The sequence below is a fragment of the Dromaius novaehollandiae genome, chromosome 14 (genome assembly GCF_036370855.1).
Source record: "Dromaius novaehollandiae isolate bDroNov1 chromosome 14, bDroNov1.hap1, whole genome shotgun sequence".
Classification (NCBI taxonomy): domain Eukaryota; kingdom Metazoa; phylum Chordata; class Aves; order Casuariiformes; family Dromaiidae; genus Dromaius; species Dromaius novaehollandiae.
Window position 1 is genome coordinate 13,345,548 of NC_088111.1, and position 21,545 is coordinate 13,367,092.

General features: G+C 36.6%; 1 protein-coding gene across 3 annotated transcripts in view; it reads right to left on the reverse strand.

Annotated features, from left to right (window-relative positions):
• Window positions 1-540: 540 nt before the first annotated feature.
• Window positions 541-21,545, reverse strand: part of CLEC16A (C-type lectin domain containing 16A) — a 95,767-nt gene continuing 74,762 nt past the window's right edge. Inside the window, exons 22-24 of one of the 3 annotated variants that reach the window (XM_026096351.2) lie at window positions 17,740-17,886; window positions 11,878-11,997; window positions 541-7,727 (exon numbers count right to left, since the gene is read on the reverse strand). In XM_026096351.2, the coding sequence (XP_025952136.1) occupies window positions 7,357-7,727; window positions 11,878-11,997; window positions 17,740-17,886 (638 nt within the window). In that variant the 3' untranslated portion in view covers window positions 541-7,356. Of the gene's footprint in view, window positions 7,728-11,877; window positions 12,002-17,739; window positions 17,887-21,545 lie in introns of all 3 variants that reach the window. The other 2 variants (XM_064520395.1, XM_026096353.2) reach the window with 2 other exon arrangements.

A 21,545-nucleotide genomic window follows, 5' to 3' on the forward strand; every position in this document is an offset into this window, starting at 1 on the left:
TCTTCCCAAGAAAACTTCTGGAGCAATGCCTAGTTTGAGAAATAACATTTCACAAGGAACATATATTGACTGTAATTAATGCCTATAGATGGAGAGGCTAATTAACAAGAACCCCACTAATAACTCAGTTGGATTTGATCCATATACTGAACTGGCAACATGCACCAGAGAAAGAGGCAGAGGGTACCAGGATAGATTTGTGGAAGAAATCACACATGACAGGCAAAAGGTCCCTTTCAAAGTGGTTCACAGACACTTTAAATGCTGCCCAGCCACTCTTAACCCTTGGTCCGGTCTACTTTCCATCACCTCTACAGGCTTCTTTGCTGCTCTCTCTTGCTTGCTGTGTTTTTCCTACACACACAATACCAAAATCCCTCAGCTATTTCAGTTTTCAGCTTAAAGATTAAAATGGTTAATGTTCACACATGAACAGCATTTTTCTTTACTAGAGCAAGCTTCTGCAAACTGTGCATTTCACTGTTATTGAATATCCTTGTGTACCAAAGCCAGCAACAGAACATGAAAGGGAAGGAAGGGTTCTCAGTAACACCATTTTTATTGCCAAGTTCCATTTACAAAGAAAGGTCTATTGTTCATTCTTGTCCAGGGTTTCAACAGTCATGACATATGATTAATGCCAGCAAATACAGACGCAGCTATAGGAATCTGGATTTCAGCACCATACATCAGCATTTTCTAACTCCACTCCCTACCCAGACACCTATTTACATTTTCCTTTAAATTAACATTAGGTACTGCCACATTTACTCTGAATGTCTAACATAACTTACATGAAATAGTTAATACTTATTGCCTGAAGAGAAGACATTTCAGAATTCAATTAACCTTGTATTCAGACTTTTTTTCCATTTAAATGCAAGTGCGTGTTCAGGATGACTTCTTTTTGTAATTGATTAAAAAAAGCATTTCAAACACAACATTACTGATATATATTTCAGAAGAAGACAGTCCTTTGCATTCCCTAAATGCTTTACGTATTGTTCAAAGCCCAGGTACATTCATTCTTCTAGAAAAATGTTTTTTTCCTCCCCTTTGCACTTAATACTAACTTTCAGAATAGCAGAAAAGCTCAAAATGAACTGAAGAGTTTGCAACAAAGCGCCAACACACATTCACAAGTGGAGATGCCTAAGGTTAACCCCTGAAGTTTACCGTGCTTCCAGCAGGTCCCCTGGAGTTGTAACAATCTCTTTATCCAGTGCTATCTCTGGGCAAAACAAACCTAGAAATTCTAATTGCCCATACATTTGCAGGCTTGAACCTATTATCAATTAACTTCATATTCACTGTAAATATTTCTGCCACAGTTAGTCCTTAAACACACCCAAATAGAAAGAGACAGACTTTCTCATCTCCTTTGATTCATCATACATGCTTGGATACCAGATAGCAATTATCATGCCTTATACAGACTTTACACTAGAGTGAGTGCCCAGAACAGGCAGGGGAGGGAATGGGGACACACACACACTCACGTAACTTAAGATCATAATCTTAAATAATCCTGGGAACACAATATACTAGTCTGAACCTTGTTTAACTCTAATTTTTGTCACCAACAACTTCAACTAAACAAGTATTCTTAGTCACTATCTGCTTCTTAAGCCCTGTGTAGTTACTTTGATAAAAAAAACAAAGCACTCCTCACCTTCATTTATGCTAACAAGACAGTCCCAGTAGTGACAAGTTTTGCTTTTCCTATTCATTAAGAACCAATCAAGTTAGCAAATAAAAATAAAACTGGTACCTCCACAGTGTATATTTATTAGACAAGCAAAGTTTAGTTTTACATTTGTAATACTGTACATTAGCAAACATAAAATACATACTTTATAACATCTTCCAAAGGAATCAAATCTAAGCAACGTGCAGATCTTTAAAAATGTTCTGAGCTCAAAATAGGGACAATTCTGTATAAATGTAATATAAAAATATGTTTCCATATGAAAGAACCTTCTGATCGAGATTCAGTGCAGAACTGCATCTCCCTGTGCCTCTTACTCATCAAAAATGCTGAGCAGCAGAAAAATAAGCACCTCCCTTCCCCCCCTCCAAAAAAAGCCCCCACCCTAGCGAGCCCTGCTTGGGTCACCACCTATTTTTCAGGAGCTAGTAAGAGACAGCAAGAGTTATACTATACATCTCTAATTCGTGCTGCCAATGTGGGAAAAGATGAGAGCAACAAAACAGGCAAGACTAGAGAGTCACCCCCCTAAAAAGACTTCCAGATAATAGGTGTGCAGCATCTAGGCTAGCGATATCCTAGGGTAGGGCAGTGATGGTCAAACAGTGACAGTACCAAGAAGCTCCTTCAAGCAAAACAGGAAGAGGACTTTAAACAAACCATGTATTTAGACACTCAGGGTTGTCTGAAAATGTCTCAAAATGTTGTCAGACCAGTCAATGCTGTCAAAATGTTTCAGATAACTCAATGTTGTCTGAAAACGCGTAGGAGACTCATCAAGGAGACTTATTATCGCTGAGGCACAATGCCCAGATCTCACTGCTGTCCCCATTCCATGTCTCTTTCCATATCTTTTATTCAATCATATGACTAATATAGGTTTAGCTTTCTAGACAACAGCTGCCTGTGCAATGTTCATTTAAAAGCAACTCACCATTAAACTTAAGCTGGCTAGTGAAGTCAACATCAGAATTTTTTGCGTGCCCACCTTTTGGAAAAGTAGTACATACTGGTTAGCAAAATTACTCATTGGGCTATTCTGTAGTCATTTACCTATAATACTTGTGCAAAAGAAAAGTGACTAGAGCACAAGCAACACATGATTAGCATTTACTTTTATGAAGTGGCTTCATACATTTACATAAAGTTTCACCTGATTATCTGATAGCTTACCTATGCCTTTAAGCATACAGTTTTAACAGTTTCATGTACTTTACAAAAAAATCCATTTCCTATTAGCAAAATGACACTCAATTACAGGGCAATTATTGAATTTCTAGATTGGTTAAAGTAATCACCCAAGGCCACTTGCTGTGAGTGTGGAAATTACAGCTACTCATGTCTTACTGCTTAGTTAGAAAAAAAAAAAAATCACAATAACTTAAGTCCTGCTGAGTATTGCTGATTTTTGCTATAAACAAACTACTTCAACCTTCTACTTTAAAATTCTGTATGCAACAACAATACTTCAAATCCACAAAGGAACTCTTTTTCCCCCGTATTCTGTCACTGTTGAGTGAAGGGTATGTGCGAATCACTGGACGGTAACTTAAACTGTGAGTACTGATTCAGATTTAAGTCAAATTCTGGATAGGGAAGAAGGGGTTTTAAATGTCACATACCTATACTTTAGCAACAGTATTTCAAAAAAGTTAATTTCACTCTGAAAAACAGCCCTAATTTTTCCTCACTGAATGACTTGAAAGAAAATTCTGTGTTGTAAAGTGAAGAATGATGAGGAGTTTACAAGGTGTAACTATACATTACACACACACACACACACACACACACACACACACACACACACATATATAAATAACCTCAGCTTAATTTAAGGAACAGAAGTCAGAATTGGAATTTATCATGAGTTAGCAGTGGAGAATATGAATGATCTCAGTCCTTATACTGTAGATAATTCATGACTTCACATGCAAATATAGGCTCCGGTAGGAATATACATGATCAAGTTTCTAACGAATTTGGTTTAATCCACACAGCCTATAAAGTGAAGTACAGGAAACAATGTCTGGTTTCTTTCAATATAAAAAAAAGTTCTGAAAAAAACCCAATTTCTTACACAAGTTTTAAACTGCAAGTATTACTTCACTAGTGAGGCAGACATTAGAATTAGGTGCTAATTTTTTTTCCTCTTCTTTACCAGATTACCAAATGTATGATGGCATTACTCTCCAAGAGGGAAAAGTTCAAGTGTTGTCCAGCATTGTACACTGGATGACAGAGAAACAAGAGGGCCAGTAAGAGAAAGCGAGATGTCAAAGGTCTGTGAAGGCAACCCATAGTTCTGTTTAAAAAAGTAGTATACTGGTAAAATTTGATAAAATACAGGAGGCATAGATCAGGAAATAGCAAAGAAATAATTAGTATGCGTTGGCTTCTTTGGCTTGTCTCAAAAGGATGGGAATAATAGAACTGTTTTATGTTTATATTCAGCAAATCCATTGAATGCTGTTGAAGATGAGCACAGTCTTTACAAACAAAGACTGAGAATTTAGCATCTCACACCAAATTTCAGGATTCTGCACTGGACCATTTCTGTATCTATTTTTAACGTGACTGTAGTTTCCTCACCTTCCCTCTGTGGTATTACACTGAAACATGGAGCCTTATGAATGGTCAGTTGTTTAGCTGCTCTTGTCATTTGCAACTTGGTATCTGGATTTAGTTAAAAAAAGTGATGTTATACTGATTCAAATCAACTTTTGTTTAGAAAAAAATTAAATTTGTGGCTGATGTGCTAATGCTTTCTTGGTTGAGTTTCCTTTTTACAGTGAAAGGGGGGGTAAGGAAACGGCCCTTGATTTTTTTCTGATAAGAGAGAGATAAATATGATACTCTTCAAGGAATTGTAGATGAGTAACATCATAGTTTTAGAGAGATAAAAAGATTGCCAGATGACAGACATTTCAGCATCTCCAGAGCTTTTACATTCTGAACTCTCCTCCTGCAGCATGAAGCACAGGCAGATTTTATACAATATGCCTTAATATTAGAAACAGACAAAGTAATTGCTTCTGTGACACAACCCTTCAGAAATTTAGGTTGGTCTAAACACTTTGCTACTTTTTATATAATAGCACAATATTGGTAGAGCTGATGTGGCTAGAACTTTCCTAGTGTAACTGCACATTTGTAGAGAGCTTTTGCCAGAACTGCTAACAGATATCCCACTTCACCACCCCTTGTCCCATAAAGCTCTGCCAGGAGTGGTTTACACAGTAGACCTAGTCTTCTATTTTCTTAACAGCAGTACCTATTTCTCTCAGCCCTTTCCTTTGGAGAGCTCAGTAGACAATTGGTCATGAGATTTAAAATTAATTAATGAAGTTAATGAAGAGCACAAACTAAGTTGGCTTTCTTTCCCTTTGTCCCATTTGTTGTGCAGTATGGCTCAAGAGTGAGATTATGCATGCCCATTAAAAAGCCTCTTTGTACATGGCCCTAATCTTGCTAGAATTGGATTTTAAATTAGATAAATAAAGATCAAGGTTTTTCTTGTCCAAAATTAATTCTATTTAAGAGGACTCAGCCTGCACAGTGGCATTTTCTGTAATCTAGGTAAAGAGTTAAGGTTAACAAATAACATAAAATGTTTTCAAATTAAGTAAGGCATCATTTTTTATAATGTTTTTTAAAATATTAGTGGGGCTACAGTGTAATACTGCCACATCTTAGAGTAAGTGTAGTCTGCAATCACTTCAGCTAATAAAAAAAATTATTTATGTGGTCCCTGTGGCCAAACTGCTCCTGATGCCTAGGCTACTTCAGGTCCATCTACATTAGCTGCCAACAGTGACTGCAGTGTAAACTTACCCTAAGCATATGACAAAAAAAGGTGGGCTCTCATTCCAGCTGCAAGGCCAAATTCTCATCCCACATCCACAGTAGTGCTGAGGATACCTAATTCTCAGATTTCATTTAGAGTTTGAGCCTATCTGAAATGGTCAGAGAAATGGTTAATTCAATTTGATACAAAGTAGAAGCCACAGAAAACTAGAAATCAACAAGATAGCATGCAAAAAGCTGATAAAGGAAGAGAAAATTCACTGGCTTTCATCTTGTATATGCACGTTTTGCAACTATTAAGTTATTACATTATGGAAAAGACTGAAAAAGTGAGCAAAGTTATACCTTTGGATTATTCAATCTCAAGATATAATATTTAAAATCAGTTCAGTAGTCCATCTGACAGACAGAGACAGTAAGAGAACGGAAACTGGAAGTAGGTAAAAACTTCTCAGATTTACCTATCTGATATCAGATCAGTGCAAGTGGAGACAGAATCAGGAAACAGATTGCACTGATGATTGAAATCACAATATCATGTAAAGCAAATAGTAGTCTTTAACCTTTGAGAGGCGCAGAGCACTTGATAATGCTATGTGAAGACCAGCAATAACATTCTGCTCATCTTATTACTAATTTAAATTAACACACATGGAAACCGATGAGAAAGCTTAAACTCTATTCATGTTAAGTTATGAATCAAGTCAGCAAGAAACATGCCAAACTTTAATCAAAACTTTTCCATTACTTTGTCACCTCAGTATCAGGATCTACAAGGCAAAGTAAGGCAAGCATAAGATCAGAATCACTTTTACGTAGCAATTTCATTTAACTTTTTTTTTTTTTAAACAGTGATACTATCCCAGATAGAAAAAAATACCTTCCCTTCTGTGTTTCGTACTTGGAGTTATCAGTTAGGTGTGGTGACCTTCCTCCTACATGAAGATGCAAAATTAAAAAAACAACAGCAACAACAAGAAAGAAAAAAACCACTCTTTCAACTGTTTGCTTCTAAAAATTGTCCTTCAGTAGAATGGATTTCTTCATTCCTCAGATGAGTAGCAATCTGACTGTCAGAAGAGAACAAACAAGCTATAGCAATCTCAAAATATTTTACATTCTTCTGCAGATGGTTAAGCAAAGACTAAGGAAGTCTCAAAAATCACTTATGTTAACCTGAATAAGCCTTTTTAAGTTTGAGGCGTTTACCTTCTAAAAAAGGTTAGATATATATCTTGCTTTGAATCAAACCCTGAAATAAATATTACACATGGAAAATACAATATTGAAGTTTAGAGTCCTATGAAGACAACACTGAAAGTGGCCAAGCCTGCTGTTATCATGCAGACCTCCAAAAGCTGAATGAGATCAGTATTAAAAAAAAAAAAAAAAACAAAAAACTTGTCTCAAATGGAAATGATACATCTGTACTATAATATATACTTTTTTCCTTGTCAATGGCATGTCGCCAGTTCCAACAAAATAATGATTCAATATCCCGAAGCCAGGTATCCCAAAATTTCTTCACTTCTCCATAATACTGTAGAGCTTTTACAACTAACCCAGTTCCTGCAGCTGGAACTGTATTTAAAGAAAGTAGGTGCTCTGAAATACTTTTGTGTTCTTGTATAACAGAAATGGTTGTGGAAACATCCAGCCCAGATTCAAAACAGTTCCCCCCCCAACTCAGTTTAAATATGCTGAACATCTGATGTTTATTTAAAAAGCTGCCGATATTCTCTTTCATCAGTGGGCCTCTTCTTGTGGACCAGCTGGCCTCTAATGGTTCAAGAAGTATCTGCACTTGCCCAAAAAAAATGACGAAGAAACTGGTTGCATTTGCTTCACTGTTTATCACAGTCCAAAGGTTGACATGAGTCAGAACATTCTTCCTCTCTTTCTTTCACCTTGCAAACTTCAACTTCAGATTGCAAAGAGGACTGAGGAATGTAGCTGAATGTACGAATGCTGTGTGAATCAACTGGTGGGACCAATGTAAGCGACTCTACGCTTAGTGCATCTGTATTGTCATCCGATATTAATGATATTGTGGGCTGCTGTGCAGGAATCAGGCTAGGGGACAGGTTTGCTGTTTCTATGTCACTGTGTTTTACAGCGTTCTTGCTAGACTTTGAGACAGCTGAAAGAGTTTCATCAGTCAACATCATCTGACCAGAAATGGTCATCTGAGGCTGCTCTGGAGCTGAAGAGTCATCTATCAAAGAAAACATTGAGAAACAATCAACGTTCAAGTTAGTGTGTACACTGTGTGTTAAAGCCTAACAGTGTATTCTTAAATATTCATAAGGAATAGTACTCAGGTGGAAAATGCAGTTCTGTGAAGCACTATGCTTACACATTCACTTTTCAGTAATTAGAAAAAAACCACAGAATATTATGAAGGCAAAATGTAAAATGCCAGCAATAAACTGTTCACATTAGAAATGAGAAAATGTGTATGTTTAATATTATAATGTGTAGCAATATCTGTAATATTCCTGGAGAGATTAGATCAAGAGGGAGAATAAGAAAGGCTCACCAGAATTTAGTATAGACTGAAATGAACACCCACCACCCCATATGAGGAAGCTCTTTAGAAATAACAAAGCAACCCCTGTAAAATTAATTTTCCCAAGAGGCTGTCTGGTTCTTGCAAAGTTGTGGAAGTCATTTCTGTGCACAATCCATTCTCAAAATCCAGATTTAAGTGACAACTGAACTATAAAAAAATAGAAGTATGGCAGAACAAGAAGTATAATGGAACAACGTGCTTACTGTAACTGGAAAGTACTGAATAAGCCTGTTTGTATACAGACTTCTGTTATATGCATTTTTTGCTCATAAGCATGGAGCACACAACATGGATAAAATTAGGAATAAGCAATTGCATCGCACAGAAAACTGATATGCTGCTAGCTCTTCCCACCCAATGAAAAACATTTTAATAGCTATTTGTACTGCCCTTTTCTGTCTTAAAATCCTAGCTATCTATCAAGCAAACTGCTCATTTGGCTCAGATGGATACTGAATGAAGGGGATGGGGGGAGGTACACAGCCTTATATGAGCAAGTCTTCACAGACAAGTCAATGTTTTTCTTTTCAGATTAGGGTAATAGATGCCATTAAAGTAACAGGTATCCAGCTTCAAGACAGCCCATTTTTAGAGCTCTTATGAGAAACAGCATGTGTTCAAGTGTACAGGCATCTGCAGAAAAATCTACAAGGCAATGTAGTGAATACAGAATCTAAGAATTAGTTTTTGTTTTTAATACACAACAACCTTAAGATATATCAGTTTCAATACGATTCCAATTATTCCTGCAAAATAACAGAAAACATGAACATAAGGCAAAACAAGGGAAAACAAAGCTTAGAATGGAATGGTTCCCCCCCCCCCCCCCAAAAAAAAAAAAAAAAAAAGAAAGGAGTAGTTTGGAATATCAGTAAGAGACAATTGTTTTCTCATCTTTCTGCTGAGATAACCCAAACAAAGATGTACTCTCACTTCAGAAAACCACTCAATTTTACTTTTTGCTGAACTGGTGCTAAAGCTTCTTGCTTTAATAAAGAAAAACAAAATTTATAGATCGTAAAAAATCTTGTCTCTTTTTATCACTAATTTTGAAAAGCTAGGACAGATGCAGGAGTAACTGCAGATTCTTATTAGTTGTCAGGAAGCTTTAGTGAGAACGTGGTACTGATAACAGAGGAAGTGATGAAAGGTTTGCGTGGAAAATGACTTGCTAAGAAAATATTGAAATAAAACTTCATTTCTCTGAATTCCAAGATAAAAGCTAACATTTAAATATGTAAAAACCAGTGAGCTTCTTTGCAGTGGTTTTAAATTAAATTTTATAGAATCTTAAAAAAAGAATATTATACACTGCCAACACTACTTTTGATCTATAAATATGGTAAAAATATTCACCAAAATTCAGGATTCAGACCCCTGAGACATTCTGGTAAGTAAAGTATATCAGTGAGTGATACTCTGGTCAGAAATAGTATACTAGAGCATATTTCTATTACAGTTCTGCTACTTCACTTCTAGTTCTGCATTACACTTTAGTCATTCTTCCCATCCCCAACAAGATATGACAGAATTCCTACATAATTTATTAAAATCATGATGGATAGAAAAACATCCTTTTGTTACGCTATGCTGTCTCAAATCCTTCCTCGCAGGATCTAAATGAATGCTAAAGTGACCCCCTTTTTAACGTTACAAAGGTAAAGGAAATAGTTGAAAAAAAGTCTCCATAGAAAAGTATCTGGAGTCAATAAACTCAAATTTTCCATTGAAAAGTCTGAAAACACATTTGGAAAAAAAGACAGCAGATACCAAAAAAGTGAGCAGAACAAACTCATTGTGTCCTTTGATTTCAGCTGCAGTGTTTATAAATAGAAATGCAAAAGTAGAGATCTTCTGTGATATTTATTATCAATAGCAGTAATTCTTCCTCTCCTCTACTCTCAATACTCCATTAGTAGCTGTCTGCACTTCACTTCCTTCACTCTATTACGGTATTTAAGGGCAGCAGTGACAGATTTGCTGTAACCCAGCATGGCACAACTGCCAAAGCTACTAGGGATTAGCAAACTGCGGCTAGTCGCTGCAGGGGCAGAAAGCAAATGCCAATGTACGAGGAGTTCATTTTAAAGATATCTATATCTATATCTTTAGATATAGTTAGATAGATATCTATATCTATCTAACATTTTCCAGAAAAGGTCAACAACTCTAATTATTTGGCAATATGTTATCTTCCCTAAACAACTACGTAAGTAAAAATTGTACTCTGCAATCACAGCTATAAACTATGGCTGCTAGAGGTACTCGAACCTTTGTGACCAAGCTGTCACAGATCCCTTGGCTATTTCACATGTGTACTCAGGTTAAAACTGCAACTGTAAGCTAACCCTAAGTACGGGTTTTAAAGTAGGATGATCTCCTATACCTTTTGAATACAAAGATGCTTAAGAGGAAAAACAGGTATTCCTAGACTATGGATCAAGGAAACTGAAATGAAAACAGAATGCAGAGATCCAGCATCTTGGCATAAAAATTTGGAATATAAAAGACATTACAATGAAAAATTGGATCATCTTCTTGATCTAAAAAGATCGTACACATAACAGCTCCCAGTTAATTGTATACATGGTTTCAGGACAGTAATTGTTAATAAGAACATCTATGAGGCTAAAAACTTCAAAGCATTTTGAGTTCAGACTCAATTCAGAAAAGGATCTAAATACATAATATATATTTATGTATGGCCTGAAGTCTTGTAGTCTACGAAACTTGTATAGACAATTAGCAAGAAGATGCACCCTCACTGAAAAAAACTCAAGAAAAGAATATTAGCTCTCTTTGGATGCAGAGGAAAATGAAGTGTTCAGCAACCTTAGATTTTGTTCAGCGCTTCTATAATGCTACCAAGGTTATCATTACAGAAAAAATTCCAAAACAAATCACATGTAACAGAAGTTAAAGATTATTATTAGGGAAAGAAGGTAGAAAAGAACAGGACAAGGAAAGAATGAACATAATACACAGAAAAGTGTCCTAAGCTGTTCAGCAATACACTATGAAAGGAAAAACAAACAAACCAAAAAACCAAAAATACCCTCAGAGCATTAAGTGAAAAGATGCAAAGCAAATCTATAAAAATGACAAAGGATGTTTATATAATATTAACAGAGTAAAATATTTTCATGCCATGATGGTGAAAAAAAGTAGTAAATTAGATTCAAGTTAAAACAGGTTTTATAACCTGTTATAGTAAGAAAGAAGTCTGAAGTCTATTTCCATCTTTTTCCTATCTGCTTCCCTGCCCCCCACCTTTTTTTTTTTCCCTTCAGACAGACAATTAAACAGTCCATAAAGCCATCTACCTGAATTTGATAATCACAGAAAAACAAGCTTCTATCATCACAGTCCAAGGAGAATCTCAGGCTGAATGTCTGTTTTACGTGAGTTGTAAATAGATTTCCTGCTGTTAGCTAGCTACCTGCATTCCTGTCCATTTAGGAACTTGAGCTTGCTAAATTCCACTACAGCCATGGCTGCCCCTGTGCAAATGAAGACATAGCTGCTTTGAAGCTGGAGGTTTGATATATCATTTCCTGGTAAACAGGACTTCCATTTTTTGGCAAGAGAGAAAATCATGGAAAAAAATGAGTAAAAGACTTTCAGAAACAGCTAACTATTGCTGCATGATTCTCAGTATATAACAGTATAGTCAAATATTTAAGATACTTTCTTCAGTTCCCTACATCTCCATCATTGCTGTGAGCATGGAAATCAAATATCGTTATGTTTCATTAACTGTTGTGGGCTTTTGAAATCTTATGGAGGAACCTGCCTGAATTGATATTGCGTGAGTTTCGGTTGCAGCTGCTGCTTGAAGACCTAAACCCAGTGTCCACCGTGACTGTCAGCCTCCGACAGACTAAACACCCGCCGTCGTCCTTTCCTGCCAGATCTTACTAGAGGAAAACACAGTGATATATCATACGAAGGCTTTAACAATGAAACAAGGAAGGGAAACTGGAATGAAGACAAAGGATAAATGTTAGAGTAGCAACAAGAATAAGGGACAAGGACACATCCATAACTGCTGATATCTTGAATACAATTTAACACTACACCAAGAGCTTTGTCAGTTTGGGAAATACTTCTGAAGATGGAAGTATTCATTCTTTAGGAAAAAGTGAATTTAACTAAAGTTATTTTTTGCTTACCTATCTGGAAATGTACATGATATGTTCTGGGCTAGGTCTTGCAATTCTGACAGCAGTTACACTGAGGTGGGACTGGCAGGCCTTTGCATTACAATATGACTCATGCTTTAAAAAAATTAAAAGAAGCTATCTTATTACGGATTCTGGTGATATAGCATTATTCCGATTCTCACTGGCAATAAATAAGAGGTGTACTACTGAGAAGGTGACAATACTTCAGACTGTGCAGCGCTGCTACCCTTAGACAGAAAACTGAAGTATTACATTTGGATTATAATAAAGCCAAATGCAGTATTTTTAAAAGATAACAGCAGTTAAGATGATGAAGCTCAGTGCATAGAAAGTTTCTGGAAAAGAAACTTTCAAGAAACAAAAGTATTTCTTCCTTACTTAGTTAGAAAATTACTAGCATCGTAGAACAGAAACAGTCACAGCACATTTACATTACTGATCAGAGAGGGAAGAGAGAGGGATGGTTTCAGTAAGATGGCAGGCAATGCTTTTACAGGTTCTCCATGCTTGATTAAGCATCCTCTCGTTGGTACATATATAAATTTTACTTTACAGACTAGAATCCAATTGATTCTGTGCAACAAGGGATAGCTCTTTCTACTTATTTTAGTCCATTTACCATCAGTATCTGCCAAAAGCATGAAATACAGCATAAATGGCAAAGAAGATCAATGTCTTCTGAAGTCCTCGATAGTCATTGCTTCAGTGTAAACATTTTCTTAAGTAATGGAGCAAAATGCATTTCAGGGCTTTAGACAACTTAAAAAGTGATAAAATACAGCATAGATGAAATTACACATATACACTTCTGGAAGAATGCTAACTTACTGTAAGAGAGGTTCTTTATCTTAATTATTGGCATACATAAAAATAAGCACCTCACAGAAGTGTACAGTTTCAGTAAGTGCAGCCAAGAAGAGACTATTCTAAGCTCAGAAGTTTAATGATTAAGATCTGCCTAGCAAGAAAACATTTTTATCTTCTACATAGCAACACAGATAGGTACATTTAAAGATTTTAAACATATATATACACATAAAAAACCAACCTGACAGCAGCGTTTTCAGAACCTGATGCTGCTTTTTCTGTCTTGCTAGGGACTCTCCTTTCTTTAATGAACAGCTTCTGCTTTTTCCATTTTAAGGAGCTGAGATCTCACAAAAGGCTAAACTTAATCCCCAAATATTGTAAATGCAGGAGCTGCTAGGCTTTAAAATACCTATGCCATAAAGTGTAGTGACAGTTATCAGGTAGGATAGTTGTAAACTCAGGAAAAAATTAATGTATTCATTAAAAAGCAGTTAATGCAACCATTGTTTTCTTACAGTGATTGAAATATGCATAACAGTCAGACAATTTTATGTCAGTTTAGTTAACATCCCTCCTCACATTAAGGTACTATGACATTGCTTTATGCAGGTAGGAGTGATAGCAAGTCAAGTATTTTGAATAAAAAATGAAAGTTAATTTTTTTCCTGCAATACATTTTGCAAAAAACTTTTTCGCATGATATGAAGTAGCATAAACTCTTTGCAAAAAAACTCTTAAATATTTAACTGTTAATATATGCACTACCTTGTAACATTGTTTTTTCTCCACTAATATGCAACTTTTCCGTATTTCACTCTCATCTATCACTGTCCTATGTAAATATCAATGTATTATGTTCCAAACCCTATGAAAATTAGAAGTACCATCTCAAACGTATCAAACCTTGTACAGTCTGCATCCCTCAAGAGCTAGTAGTCTAGGACAGCATAATTACAAGTTAACTGTAGAAACAGCTGTCATGGTTTAAGATGTTGCTCTTAGGGAAGGTAGCTGGAGTAGTTTCCTTGAAGTCCATCTACCCATCTCCACCTTTTCTTGGCTGGCCTTCTTTGACTGAACTTCCTGGGCAACCTAGCAGATTCTCACCATGTTCTTCATTGTCAACAACCAGATCAGCTGGTAGAAAAAGTAAGGTAGGAGGGAAGTAGAGACAGGGAGAAAGTATGTATGCTCACACGTGTGTGTGCGCGTGTGTGTGTTTGTTTAAAATGGGATGGGAAATGAAAAAGGAGGCTTAGATATGACTGACTGGTGGCAGCATTCAAGTGCTACCCTGGGTCACAAAACAGATCTTGGTAATTCTGCTTGCTGTCCACCAGCTACTTGTTACTTCCCGCTTTGAAGGGGTGACAATCTTTCATGCCACTTCTTATCACGGAAGCCGCCTCCTCCTCTACTTCACAGCAGAGTAAGGCAGCTTAGTTTAAATAACTTTCAAGTTAAGTGAAAATCACTTAGTTTTACACTGAAGAGGACAAATACCAGCAGAGCTGTTTTAGTAGTTTGCTGAGTGGGCTATCAGAGCTGATATGGTAAGAAAAATAGTGGTCAAGACACCATTACTTAATTTCAGTAGCGTATTTCTGTTCATGCCCAAGCCTACAGAACAGCCATCTGGACAAGCCAACCAGATTGTCTCTTTCACAGTCATGCTTCTGGCAGCAGCTTCCAGTATAGATCACAATTATGTATAAATACTATAAAAAAGAGAACATTCATTATCAACTTGCAATAAACTGATCAAATCAGTTAACGCAGAAAAACTGCTCCCAGAAATACAGATCACAGAATTGCTCTGACACTGCAGATCAATGAAAAGTGTGTCAACAAAGCCATCTGGGGCGGAGATGTCCCTTCCCCAAAAGGACTCAGCTCCAGAACCTAAGGGATTTCAGAATCCTGTCTAGTCTAAGGACCTTGAGACACCATTGGCTTCTCAACTATAAGTAGTTATAATGCTGCCTGTCCATTATTGGCTGCAAAGACACTAACATTTTGGTTCAGACCAGTTGTGCAGTTTTATAGAATTATGCACACTTAATACTTTAGTCTAGTTTGAAGAACAGTTTGCATGTACATGAATGAGTTTCCTTCACAAGGAAACTAAACCATAAGATATGCAGCACGTGTGCACAAAATGCACTTCAAATGTTAACAGAAACATAGGTCTGAACCAATAAGTGGTCTTTTGGACAACTCTGAACCACGTACATGTCAGGGATGCTTGATCCAGGAGGTCAGACTAAATCTAGTACAAATCAAAATCCTCAAACCACATGCTGGACAAATGTTTGAGCCTCAGCACCAACTGTTTGTTTTCCCATTGCACTGCTCACGCACATACAGTCGCTGTCTTCCTCTGAGATCACTGCCCTCAGAGTAGAGCACTGGAACAAAATCCAGGAGTTTAGCTCAAAATTTATCCCTACAGTGGTTTAATGCAAGATGCTGACTTGGCACTGCCATAGCTGAAGCAGACTCTCCTGTTTGTTTCCACTGACTTTGTTGAAGGTCACTATCCCCAAAGCAATAGGGCACAGACTTCTTGTGTCATCACAACTAGATTTGCTAAATCATATCCTACCAGCGCCCCTAGATCCTGTGCAAAAAACAGAAGACTCTTCTTTCCTGCATGACATGGCGTTTCGAACACACTTTATGATTAAGCCACAATGCAGGTCACACTAAATGCAGGCAGTTCATGCAATCTAATTGGTAAAGTGCAGACACTGAAAAACAGACTTTTCAAAACCTTCCTCGGATTTTTGTTTTTTAAACAATGAACAGCCTCCTCTCACTAGGCTCTTTTAATTGCATGAAAAATAAACAGGACTTTACATTACACAAATGCCTGTATACTGAATAAGTAGATTTTATTTTTGTAATTGCAGCCTATGATTATTCTTTTATGATGTACTATCTTGTTATGCTAGATGGGGAATTATCTGCTCTGGATTTACTCAGTTTTTCACAGAAGTCAGACTATATGCACTTGGAAAGATCTCTGTCTGAAACATGCAGTATGGTCTTGTTTGATACTTCTGTGACCTACCATGTTATTTACAACAACAAAATAATTTTTTAAAAAATCTCCTTTACCACAATTTTCTCTTAGAGACCGTTGCCAAGAACTTGTAGTTGTATTTCATTTCTTGATCACACTGAGGATTCAAATAGAGCAGAGGACATAGCAGTAGCAGGTAAGCCGTTTGACAAATCATACCACTTCTTCCCTCTGTGTAATCTCCACATATTTGTCTAGTCTCTCAAAAGACTAAGTAACAGTAATCACTTGTCAACAAAGAAAATAAAATGAGATCTTTTTGCAGTTTTGAATAGATTGCATATGAACACCCACATATGTTATTCCAGAATTATACACACTGCAAGAATATTTTGACTATACGTGAGTCTATTATAACATGTTTTTTAATCTAGTTTGGGTGCTAGAATGCTCTCCATATTATTCATAAACTTGATAGGCAGCCTTTTTTTTTTTTTTACCCTTTTAAGCGGTACTTCTTGCAAGAAGGCTAGCCACTTCAAATATAGAGTGTACACTGATCTCCCGATAGCGTTCAGTAATACTAAGGCATTTTATGACCTAGAGAAAACTAAATGCATAATAAAGATTGTATCATTCCTGGTATGGCTGCAGAAAAAGTTTAAACTTATCTACGTGAGGCTTTCAAATGAAGGCAAAATGCTATGCCATAATAGAGGGAACTGGAACAATCATTTCAAAGACTGATCAACACTGAAGGTGACTACCAAAATGAGGGGACTGCTTGAAAAAGTCTTGAGAGTTTTGTTTGTTTGTTTTTAAGTGGAGCAGCGCTGTTGCAGAATGAAAGCATTTCAATGTGCTGTTTCAGAATTTCTTGCTCAGCCTCCAGCTTGAGGCTGTCTACCATATAATTGGTATTCAGAACAAACAGCTGTAGGATTCTCTACTAATACAACACACAAAGGAAGAATGAAGGAGTTTTAATGCAACAAGAAGCCCCAATATTAACATATCCACTAAGTATACTCACCAATACATACACAGCTTCATGAAAGTTATAATTGTCAGTTAGCTGATGTGCCAGCTTCCTTTGCACCATTGCAATAGCCTCCTCAGCTGTTTTGTTCAACCAAAGGAGAGTCTTACGGCAAAAGCTGTACACTATTAGCATCTGAATAATAACTGCTTTCAAGTATCGCATATTTGGCTCATAATTAATTTAAAATAAGTATCAGACAAACGCATAAAAGCAAATGCTGCCCAGTTCAGAAGAGATGCTTCATGTGAAGTCTCCTACTATAAGTTTATGCAAACCAATACTTCTAGTTTAAAAAAAAAAAAAAAAAAAGTTGTATGTGCTAGGAGACAAATCAGACCAGCAGGAAGTTATTTCACTAGTATTTAAGATCATCACTGAAAGATGTCAAGTATTTATTGAATACAGAGTTCCAGAAATCTGAGAAGATCACTAAAATTTGCACTGCAATTTACTTTAACTGGTTTAGAAAAATGATCAAGTGCTCTAAAAACATAAAGTCCTAGTCTGTATTTAACCTAATAATTCAGTAAGTTAATTTTATTATAAACTACTGTTAATCCCTTAGTTCCTAGGCTGAAAATAGTGATTTAATACCTGATGGGCTCTGTGCAGCAGAAGGAGTGGAAGTTGAGCTTGCAGTCACTGAATCACAGCGCCCTGTACTCCCACTGCCGCTTGAAGGAGATGGTGATGAGAGTGGTGATGGATTATGCTGATTTATACACTGCGCTACAGCAAATCCTGCAAGACAGGACAATGACATTTACCAGTAAATAATTAGCATGGAAGAGTTCACTTATGTGAACAAACTGAGAAAGGTTAACAGTTGCATCAAAATGGTGTCAATTCCACATAGTGACCCAGAGGAGGTACCTTCTCTCACTTCCATCTCAGAAGCCTGAAACTCTGAATTTTTCTCTATGAAACATGCTATCTACAACTGCTGATCAATGAACAAGAAAACAGAGGGTAAGAGATGGAAAACATTTTGAGAACACAGAGCTTCGGAAAACAATGAAAACATGTCAAAACTCTGCAGTTTTTGGTGTATTCAACAAATTCAAGGGCCACAGAGCTAGAAGCGATAATGGAAAAGGTTAAGACAAAAAACCTCAGATAGAAAGCCTGCACTACACTTCTCAGTGCAATGATACCATCTTCAGGAAAATTTATCTATCAAATCCAATGCTGGCATTGGAATTACTCCACCTTCTCATAAGTCAAACATTCTCCATTCTAGAATACAGAACATTTAATATAGTGTCTGATAGCCATTTTTAAACAAGTGTTCTTTTGGCTTCTAGTCTAACATTCCCTCATACTCCTCAGACTGTAGCATCTTCCCCTTTTCTGATACAATCCAGCATTCCTTTCTCCTTCCTCCGCAGCCCTCACTTCAGGTCTTTGACATGCTGTAAGTTTCTTCACTTTGGTTCTCTCCCTCCTCTATGTACAGCAACCTGTGCACTTACTCCTTCAAGACGCAATTTCCAAAAGTATTGAGAACCTGAAGCACACAGGACCTTCAGCCAATCAGAAGCTTAAGATTTGGAAGAAGGACTGCAACGAAGGAAATCAGATCCTTGCTTTCTCAAACCCAACATCTCAGAACTTAACGACCTGAGAATGGGGTACTTTGCAATATTTGATTTCACAGATTTGATCAAGTTCTCACAGCTAGGCAACATCAGAGCCAAGATTAGAAGCCATGACTACCTGACATCTATGTCATGCATTCATTCCATAAAACCACACTGAATCAAAAAGTAAACAATAGTTATTCAATGTATGGTTGCATACAATAATGAAAAGAAGTCTACTGCATGCAGATATGCTACAAGCCAAGAGACAACCACAACTTATTCTTTTGTTTAGTGGTGAATGCACCTAATCATTCAGTCATATTCCACTAAAACAAGTGGCCATAAGGGTGTCTCTAGTTAAAGCCCAGCAGCACAGCAGACACCTGCTGAACATTTAGTAGCAGTAAACAATTAGTATATTTTGCTTCTATGGGTGATAATGTTGTTATCGTAACATCGTCCAAAGCAGATGCCACATTCAAAACTATTTGTTATAATCACTAGTTTTTATTTATGAACATCTATATTTTAAATAGCTTCTGCTCTAAACTGTGGTTAAGTGATGACAAACTACAAGAACAGTTTCTCCAAATTGACTTGTAACATTGTTTATTGGAGTTTGGTACCCATAATTAAATAAGGTTTATAAACAATTATTTCTATCTTTAAAAATCATTTTGATCTCTTATAAGCAGTCAGCTCTCAGCATTTGACCCAGCTATGTCCTCTGGGGAGCACATTACATTTTCTCGCTATATAAATGAACACGGATACTCTATCTTGAAACAGACCAGCCACGGTTAATCAGAGGGAAGTGAAAAATAGTAATTTGTTCTCTGATTCTTATTTCTTAATCGCCTATTTCTACCATAGAGGAAATATACAGCAGGTTCTATTTTATAGGTTGCTGATAAACTCCTCTATCACAAGCCTACATTAATTCACTGAAAAGGTTAAACACAATAATCATTATATCTCAATTATATTTTTTTAACGAAGCATTAGCTAAAGCTACAGTAAAACATAAAAGAATGACTGTGTGATTTTGTTCAGCTCTCATACTTAGTGCTCTTTCAATCTAATTAATTTATATCTAAATATCTTCTCAAATCTATTCTATAATCCAGACCTAAATATGACCATTATGTTTCCAACACTTGTGCTATATAACCTAATAAATTCTCTCTCCTGCGTTCTGTGTTGGTAATGGTCTGTTTTCAGAAATGTTCACAGTTCTAAGAACAATCAAGAAATCCCCTAAATACTATTGTTTTCTGAGAAATCCTCACACAAGGAAGTGATCTGCATGGCATAGGCTGCAGTGCTGAACTGTGAAGAATGCAGATGAGCTTTGTGCAAGAGATGTTTGTATCAAAGTTTAAAAGTAAAGTGGAATTCTAGCTAGATTATATCCTAACTTAACTTTCTTACAGAATATAAAGTATCTGATCACTGTAACTAACCCACTGAGGTTAACAACTTACTTGGAATTTGCAACTCAGAGCAGTTATGCCTCCCCCCCCCCCGCACCCCCCAGGGGCATGGTAGTTTAGGTTATTAAATAATATCAGTTTCCAACTCGTTTTCAAAAGGATTCTGTATCAGATTTCAACATGGCTACAGTGGCATTCAGTATTTGTGAAAGAAAATGAGCTAATATATGTTTCCACTGAATAGTCACTATAATTTTGTAAGTGAAGAAAATCCAATAATTAGTGTGTGCTACCATTCCTGTAGAGTCTGATGGTATTATCATTTTCCCTTCACCTTGAAATTATTATTCATAATTTGCTATTACAACTAGAATACCAGTCAACCACTGGCCAAAATACTGTGTCATATTTATTCCAAACACATTTTTCCCTAACTTACTAGGAGATTGTTTAGACAACCCAAGCAGATGTTATTAGCCAAGCATCAATAATTCAGCATGAACAGGGCCAGTTTTGGGGGATCACAGAACGTAACTTTAATGGACTTCTCTGCTCTTAAGAATCCTTTCCAAAATTAGTGTTCAAGAAACACTTATCCATGGTGCAACCTGTTTCCATAGGGAGAACCTAACAGATTACTGGAACTGATAGACATTAACACAAGAAGATGACTAAACAGCATCCCCCAATACTTGGAGGTATCTAAATTTGGCTGCTCCAAAGAAAATTAGTATCTTCAGCAAAAAAGATCTTGCAACTTGCATGGAGGTATTACTGTACACAGGCAATAAGTCTGATTGACATCATTCACTTGTGACAATTTCAAACTAAATATAACACTAATAAATTTCAGATATTTACAGATGATAAATACCAAAGGCATACGTTTGACTGATTCACCTCAACGTGAACGGAAACACAGGAGTGTCTTTGGAAGATGGTTAGAACACTTTAAAATACCGGCCTTGGAGAAAGTAGTCATTTGTAGAGAGAAGCTGAAAGATGGTGACTGTCAGCCAAAGAAGGGCCAAAAAAAAAGTCTGCTGTTCCAAAAGCACATTATTTTAACATTTCCCCCTCCTTCAAGAAGTCATTTTCTATTTACAGTTGACAAAGATATGTTTGTTGTTTCAAACAGCTTATATTCTTGACTGATTACAAAGACTTCCTTAAAGCTTATATTCTCATTTAACAATGGAGGAGTGGGTGGGTTTTTTTGTTTTTTTGTTTTTTTTAATTGCTAGGACTGAGGCAAGTAAGCGTGCTGTGGCTTTCAGCAATCTCAGAATCAAGGAAGTCAGAGCACTTAACTCTTGTACAAACCCTCTGCCAATGGCTTTCCAGAGAAAAGTTGATCAGTGGCAGTATAAGGGGCCTAGGCTTG